This window comes from Sinocyclocheilus rhinocerous, unplaced genomic scaffold, assembly GCF_001515625.1.
Source record: "Sinocyclocheilus rhinocerous isolate Xijiao unplaced genomic scaffold, SAMN03320098_v1.1 scaffold663, whole genome shotgun sequence".
Classification (NCBI taxonomy): domain Eukaryota; kingdom Metazoa; phylum Chordata; class Actinopteri; order Cypriniformes; family Cyprinidae; genus Sinocyclocheilus; species Sinocyclocheilus rhinocerous.
In genome coordinates this window covers 222,807-231,424 of record NW_015655996.1, presented here as the reverse complement: position 1 = coordinate 231,424, position 8,618 = coordinate 222,807, and the positions used below count along the sequence as shown (strand labels likewise).

The 8,618-nt window shown below is 37.1% G+C and overlaps 1 protein-coding gene across 1 annotated transcript in view; it reads left to right on the top strand.

The window, feature by feature from the left end:
• The first annotated feature begins 2,799 nt into the window (after nt 1–2,799).
• LOC107719080 (nose resistant to fluoxetine protein 6-like) overlaps nt 2,800–8,618 on the top strand; it is an 8,360-nt gene continuing 2,541 nt past the window's right edge. The window contains 10 exon segments of the mRNA XM_016526398.1: nt 2,800–2,953; nt 3,749–3,882; nt 4,114–4,192; nt 4,424–4,559; nt 6,092–6,336; nt 6,525–6,692; nt 6,799–6,901; nt 7,360–7,461; nt 7,562–7,727; nt 7,832–7,911. Of these exon segments, the coding sequence (XP_016381884.1) occupies nt 2,800–2,953; nt 3,749–3,882; nt 4,114–4,192; nt 4,424–4,559; nt 6,092–6,336; nt 6,525–6,692; nt 6,799–6,901; nt 7,360–7,461; nt 7,562–7,727; nt 7,832–7,911 (1,367 nt within the window).

Below are 8,618 nucleotides of genomic sequence, written 5' to 3'. Positions count from 1 at the left end.
CATGGTTAGTCTAAAACTGTACACATAGAAAGATATATATATATATATATATATATACACATATACATACATATATATATATATACATATATATACAACATGTATAAATCTATACACAGAATGTGTGTTTAAAGATCTGTAATATATTAAAAACTGATTCATGTGTATTTAATTATCTATGAGAACACATTTTGTATACTTTATGATAGATGTTTGTATGCGTGTTGGGTAGACCTTTTTTTATAGATTTCTTTTTATTTTCTATTTTCGAGAGTTCTCGTTGTTTTCTCGTGGGAACAGATGCTGTCTAAACGGCTGTCTCAGTCTTGGGATGCTTTCGGTCCCAGTTTCTGAACTGCTGCTAAAAAAAAAAGTGCACAGAATGTCACAGTTACACTTCTCAGTGAGACATTTTGCGCTCTAAAAGGACAATCAGTCCGCAACCTACAACACAAGCAGGAATAGCGTCTCCTAAAGCAGCCGAAAATGGCGTTTGACGGTAGAACTGGATGTGGAATTGAGCCTGAAAGCTTTTTATGGTGCATTTCTGTATTGTGAATTAGTCGTCCATTCAAAACTACTATAATTTAGCACTACGGAAAAACAAGACATGAAAGTAGTTATTTAAATTTATATATCTCAGCCACTGCCAAGAGGTCGTGTTGAATCAATATGTGCTTTTTAACTTTAGGTGTCGTCACAGCCGGACGATTCTTCGCACTTCATTTCTTCTCAGGCAGCTTGTTCCAAATCATAACTTATGTTTGATTGCATTTGTGTTTTGGATTATTATCACACTACAGTGTCTCAACTTATCAAGAACCACATTTCGGATTCATGCCCATTTAATTTTGAGGTACTTTGGGAAGCTTTTATTTGTAATTTGAATCCAAGACCAATTTGCCCTGCAAAGAGTACAACTGAAACAAATCCTGAATATGTCCTGATTTATTTAAAACCAACGTTCCTTCTTTACACATGAACTCCAAAGTAGGACGCCCCACTCATAGTTGCGTGTTTTCTCGTTCCTGAAATCAGTAATTCATAAGTGCTGGTATACTAAAGTGTGGTCAAGTGCTCGAAAGTCATCAAGCCAATGTACGTGTTTTTTTTTTAATTTGTTTTTTTAGAGCAGCATGTCATGGAAAAGTCTCAAGTTTGGTGTTCAACTGACTCGCATGCTAAGTGTGAAAAAGGGAAAAAAGAGCAACAAATGCTGCCTTCACTATAAATGAATGTTTTGGTCCAAATTTGGAACGCGCTGTAAAATTTATTTTTAAAATTTCTAGGGTAATTGCATTTTTTCCCCCTCTAACTCAGCTGCAGCATTTCATTTCAACGTTTCACTTCATGAGGAGCTCAGTACTAGTTCACGATTTTCATTTGTTCTCGAAACTCAGTATTTTGTTCTGCTTTTCCTTTGGATAAATGAGTACTTTTGAGAACGCATATTTGCATGAGAGAAGCCATTCATGGTGGGTGGTTGTTCTGTTTTATAGAATGTCTTGCTGATGTTCGGTAGACTTTGTTTGTGCAAACAACATTATCATTAATAAATGATACATACACAAAAATATCTAACATGTCTAAACTGGTATGGAGTTTGTGTGCTTCAACTCTTGCTTTGCCTCATTTTAATTAGCCTGAAAGCAATTCCCTTTCAGCCACTGGTCTTGGTCACCATGGTTACAAGGACTATATAGGGGACAGGGAACGATTCAAACAGTGTAAATATGCTTTCCACTGAGGGAAAAAAAGAAGTCTGGTTTCGCGCTGTGTCACGCTACGCTGCACCGCACCGCACACACACTGCTCCGGTCCAGAGACATGATAGCACGGAGCGGATCACATGCGCGAGTCGGCGCAGACTACAAAATGTATCGGAGCTATTTGAATTCTACACAGAATGCTATATTTACAGCAATATGGATGAACAAAATGTATCGGAGCTATTTTAATTCTACACAGAATGCTATATTTTATAGCAATATGGATGAGATTGTGGCTGGCATACCCTGTCAAATGCGGCTTTACGGAGCTCAACGGCTCTGAACGGCTCTAGCCCAAGCTGTGATATAAACGAACGCTATTGGCTATTTTAAAAAGGGGCGGGGCTGCTTGATATGTCCCGCCCTGTCTTCCTGTTTCAGTTAAAATGACGTCAACACAGAGTATTTCTAAGCATTTCAGTGGACCTTTAAAGTCAGAATAAGGGACCGCTGTGAAATGCAGCGATGTGATTGGTGCTTGCATGTTGACAAGGGAGACGGTGACTTTAAATTTGTAATTATTCACTGTAAATCTGGGGCTTTTGTGGTGGTGGATGTTAGAAAAAAAATATCTTTAAGCATTTTATAGAATTTACTCTCTCTTCATGTTCATGTTTCCTCAGTGCTTCATGTTAAGATATGTTCAACATTTTGCCTCATATCTTGGCAAATATTTCTCTTTCTTAGACTTAACCACTTCAGCTGTGCAGCATATTTTGGGTTTTTTAGAGAATTAGGCATATCTGAATTTAAAATAGCGCCCTACCCACATACATTGGAGTAAATTGATAAAAATGGTCTCATTTAATGAAATATTGAAGCCATAAACCGAATTTTAAACCCCAAACGAAAAATCTTAAACTAAATGGAAAAACGAATAAACGAGCCGTTTTTCCATTTCTTGTTATTGCATTCCAAATAGGAGATGAAATGATCAAAACGTACACGGACCCCAGCTCTTCTCCCATCATGTGTCCTGATCTCATAATATTTAAACCAGTGAAACACCCAAAATGAAACACTGCACAAGATGCTAGGGTTAACATGGAGTGCCGTCACTCTGATATACCTGCTTGATTGCCACGGCTCATGTGCCTGGAATGTGTCGCTAAAATGCAAGGAGGACACAACCGCATTCCTTATGGAATTACAGAAAGAGACCCCAAGCAAATACGCAGTCTTGAGTAAATAATCATGCCAGATTTCACTAAAGCATACTTTTATCATGTTTTGTAGTTGTGTTTCAGTTTTTATTCCAACTTTTTATTTAACAATATTAACAATATTTGAAATATTGTTTAAAATATTTTATAGCTGTTTATTTATTTTTAATATTGTGTATATAATATTATTTTATTAAATTGTTTGTTTATATATATACAGTAGTCAACATTTGAAGTGGATCAAAAAAGTTCCTCAAAGTTGTCCTAAGACAAGAACGGATATTGTTTTTGTTTTAGGACAACTTTGATGAAAGTTTTTGATCCACTTCAAATGTTGACTACTGTATGTATATATATATATATATATAGTTTATTTTATTTGTCTTAATTGTATTGTTTAATATTGAGTCTTTATATAATATTGTTTGTTTTTTCTCTATTTACCAGTTTATTTTTACTTTCCTTAATTATATTATTTAATATTGATTTATAATATTGGACACATATTTGAAATCTAAAAAACATTTATTTATTTATTTTTAATGTTGTGTATTTTGTATTATTTATTGTTTATCTTTTTTCTCTATATTTATTTTCCTTTATTATTATTATTATTATTTCAAATATTTGAAAGTGTAAAATAGTTTAACAATGTATTTATTATTATTATTATTATTTTAGCATTGTTTTCTCTTTATTTATCAATATTGCATTTTTTATTACATTTTTACATTTATAATTTTTTTTAAAAACAGCATAGTTTGATGTCTCTCATTGTGATCTAATTTATATGTCCTGCGCCACTTCTTGTTGTAGTGTACAATGCATTTGGTAAGGTTGGCAGTGATGTTGAAGGAGGGAATGTGAACAGACCTGGATCTCTGAGAGAGTGTCTGTCCGTGGAGGGCCCGGAGTTCAGGGGACAGTACTGCCAGGTGTTCCTCAAACAGGTACCCTTACACAAAGCATGAAACAAAATGCACATTATGTACACCTCAATCCACTAAGAACCTGAAAAAAAATCATCATTAGTATTTTTTTTACAGTAAGTGTGTTTTTCTTATGCCAGTGTGTGTTAATCTTTGATTTCCAAAAGATGCAATTATTATAATTAAATAACCAGACACTGTCTCGAACTGAGATGAAAGCTTGTTTTTTAGTGATATTATTCTGTTATGCAGGACAGGGTGGAGTACTTTGTGGGTGTTTGTGTTCCAGACTCTTGTACAGAATCAGAAGTCCAGACGCTAGTTTTTTATGGTGAGTGAAATCATTGTGTTTAACATTTATGTGATCCACACAAAGGCCCAACAGTATTTGAACACTTGCGCTACCCTTAAAATATGTTTATGTCATTGCATTAGACAAATGATTGAACCTTGTGTAATTTATTTGAAAGCAAAAAGTTTCAATCTACAGTGCTTCTTCATAATATTTGTGTGGGATGTACAATATGTTCACCTGTCTACATTTTTGTGTTTGTGCCTGCAGAGGCATTTGAGCAGAAACAAACCTCTTTGCATCCTTCTGTGCCTTCAATCTTAATGTCGGATTCCACATTTGGCATATTCATGACTCAATGCCTCAGTGATTCCCCTCATGCAGACCTGTCTGCGATAGTCTGCCTGTGAGTAACACACATGCACACATACTTTCAACCACATGTGCACAACGAGTGGGTTCAAGCCTACAATGGGTGTTTAATTAAACAGATTCTGTTTTCCCTAGCCTGCTTATTTTACATAGTCTTTGTATATTTTTAGAACTAGATTAGAAGAAAATTAACTTTACTTATGGCACTTGAACATGCCACAGTGCTGGAGTGTTGTGTTTGTGGTTTCCAGGGTGTTGCTATGCAGTTGCTAAGGTGTTTTTACACTTTTATGCAGTTGCTAGGGTGCTCTGGGTGGTCGGTAGATGCTAGGTTGTTCTAGGTGGTTGCTAGAGTGTTGCTAGGTAGATGCTAGGGTGTTCTGGGTGCTTGCTGGGGTGTTGCTAGGTTGGTAGGGTGTTGCTAGGTAGGTGCTGGGGTGTTCTGGGTGGCCAGTGGATGCAAGGTTGTTCTGGGTGGTTGCTAGGGCATTGCTAGGTAGATGCTAGGGTGTTCTGGGTGCTTGCTAGGGCGTTGCTAGGTAGGTGCTAGGGTGTCCTGGGTGGTTGCTAGGACGTTGCCAGATAGATGCTAGGTTGTTAGGGCAGTGGTATGCATTTACAAAGATGTTTTGAGACTTTTTATGCAGTTGCTAGATTGTTCTGGATGGTTGCTAGGCAGATGCTAGGTTGTTCTGGGTGGTTGCTAGGGTGTTGCTAGATAGATGCTTGGTTGTTCTGTGTGTTTGCTAAGGTGTTTTGAGGCTTTTTATGAGGTTGCTAGGTAGATGCTAGGTTGTTCTGGATACATGCTAGGGTGATGCTAGGGTGTTCTGGGTGCTTGCTAGGGTGTTGCTAGGTAGGTGCTGGGGTGTTCTGGGTGGACGGTAGATGCTAGATTGTTCTGTTGCTAGGTAGATGCTAGGGTGTTCTGGGTGCTTGCTAGGGCGTTGCTAGGTAGGTGCTAGGGTGTCCTGGGTGGTTGCTAGGACGTTGCCAGATAGATGCTAGGTTGTTAGGGCAGTGGTATGCATTTACAAAGATGTTTTGAGACTTTTTATTCAGTTGCTAGATTGTTCTGGATGGTTGCTAGAATGTTGCTAGGTAGATGCTAGGTTGTTCTGGGTGGTTGCTAGGGCATTGCTATGCAATTGCTAAGTTGTTTTGAAACTTCATACAGTTGGTTGTTGTGGGTGATTCCTAGAGTGTTGCTTGATAGATGCTAGTTTGTTCTGGGTGGTTGCTAGGATATTGCTAGATAGATGCTTGGTTGTTCTGTGTGTTTGCTAAGGTGTTTTGAGGCTTTTTATGAGGTTGCTAGGTAGGTGCTGGGTGTTCTGGGTGCTTGCTAAGGTGTTGCTAGGTAGGCGCTAGGGTGTTCTGGGTGCTTGCTAAGGTGTTGCTAGATAAATGTTATGGTGTTCTGGGTGCATGCTAGGGCATTGCTAGATAAATGTTATGGTGTTCTGGCTTGCTAGGTGGTTGCAATTGCAAATATAAAAAAAACTTTTACAATTGTTATCATAATGTGATGATTTCAGGGCTGAATTAGTGTTCTGTGTGTCTCAGGTTTGTGTGTTGTGCATTATTGGCACTTCCTCTCATAGCTTCCATCTGTGTGGCGGTAATAAAAAGGAAGCAAGTGAGAGAGGTGAGGCCAGGGCTGGGTTTTGCTCATACATCAAACACCAACCAATATGGTGCTCTCTTGACTAATGGCTCAGCCAATCAGAGTAAAGAAAGCAATACTGCCTCGGATGCCACACAGACGTAGGACCAAAATGCAGAAAATGACCAGCAGAGCATCTCAAAGAGCAAGTACACACACACACACACACACAGAGAGAGAAAGAGAAACAGACATACAGACACTCATCTTACAATTTATAGTAACTGTGACTGTTCTGATTTGACCCATTTTAATTGATTGTTTTTCCTCCTTCATGCTGTTTTCTTGCATTATTTTGCCCTTCCTCTCTTCCTCATTTATTCTCTTTTTCAGCTGTGCTATCGTGCCTTCAGGCACTCTCAGTACAGAATAGCAGTCAGGGTTTACTTGCCACAGAAAGCTCTGGAAGCAGTTATTCATCTCTGAATGGCATCCGTATCCTCAGTTTACTCTGGATCATCTCAGGCCACACCGTACAGCTCAGCGCCTGGAGTAACCTGGGTAAGAGCGAGGGGAAGGGGGAGATATCAGTGTCTAAGCACTACTTTAACTTTAAATTGAGAGAAAAGTTCTTGTCTTGAAGTTTCAGCTCCTTGTTTCTGTGTAGATAATGATAAGAGGTGGAAGGATATGGTGGAGAAGAACCCCCTGTATGTCTTGGCCTTCAGTGGGCCAGTGTATTTAGCAGTTGACTCTTTTCTGCTGCTGGGGTAAGACCGCCTGAGACCAGCAGAGACCACATCTCATATTAGACATCTTATGTTAAAAGTATAAAACATTGTCAAATCTAAGACTTCTTCAAGTCTTAAGGCCCGTTCACACCAAGAACGTTAACTATAAAGATAATGATAATTATATTAGCATCCACACAATAACAAAGTCGGGTAGATTCTGATTGACTGTTTCAATGATACAATTGAATTCAATGATATTGTTCCTCAGTACTCTTATTGTCATAGTTTTGGTGTTTACTCTGCTATTTATTTTTAAATTAAAAACGATTTTTAGAACTATATCTTTATCTTTATAGTTATCATTCTTTTGGAGCTATTTTATACATCTATATAAAAATCAACTGCTAAAAAGAAATGATATGATATGATCTCCAACTTCTAAGAATAATTGGCTTATTTATATTGACAATGTCTTGTTTGTTTGCTTGTGTCAGTGGTCTTTTGAGTGCCAAATCACTGCTGAGCTCCATCCAGAGGTCAGATAACACGCTTAGCTTCAGTCTGGTGGCCCAGTTCCTCTTCAAGCGGTTCAAGCGGTTAGTTTTATCTTTATAGCTTCCAGTCAAGACATTTGTTAGTTCTACACCACATTTTTCAGGCTTGATTTTCTGATAATCATCTGCTTTATGTGTCCAGGATTCAACCTCTCCACCTCTTCATCGTGTGCCTAACCATTGGACTCTTCTCCATTGTTCAGAAAGGGGTCTTCTGGTTCATAGCAGAAGATGAGGTCTTTAGCTGTAAGAAATACTGGTGGTCAAACCTGCTCCTCATCAACAACCTCTTCACCATCACAGACATTGTACGTCTAGATGAATCTTTTGATTAATCTCTATTTCACTGTAATTACAGCATGATCTTCAAATTACATGACATTATTACAATGAAAATTGTCTTTTTTTGAAGTGTGCACCCTGGACGTGGTATCTCTCCATTGACTTCCAGTTCTATGCCACAACACCTTTTCTGATATTCCTGTACAGAATGTAAGTTCTTTTCTTTTGCCTGTATCATAAATACAGAATTTATTAAATGAACAGATTTTCACTTGTAAGGCTTCAGCCACTATACCACACCACCTCATATACAGTATATATGTCATGTTAGACGTGTGGGTGAATTTTACAAAAACATGTGCTGGTCTTATTTAACCAAAATTAAAACACTAAGCCTATATATAAGCCTTTTTTGTGCGTCATTACAGTAAAGCACTCATTTATTTATTTCTGTATTTATTTATTTTTGTTTTAAATTTTTTTAATGGTAATCCTCATATTCTAGCACAGTAAATGCACTATAATAAATAAAACAAGGCAATAATAAATAGCATAAATTAGCTGTAGAAGCAGTAGAACAAAAAAGTATTTACAAATTATTGTAAATACTTTACAGTATATATATATATATATATATATATGACCCTGGACCACAAAACCAGTCTTACTAGTTTTTTAGCAATAGCCAAAAAACATTGTATGGGTCAAAATTATTGATTTTTCTTTTATGCCAAAAATCATTAGGATATTAAGTAAAGATCATGTTCCATGAAGATATTTTGTAAATTTCCTACCGTAAATATATTAAAACGTAATTTTTGATTAGTAATATACATTGCTAAGGACTTCATTTGGACAATTAACGGCGATTTTTCTCAGTATTTTGATTTTTTTGCACCCTCAGATTCCAGAATTTC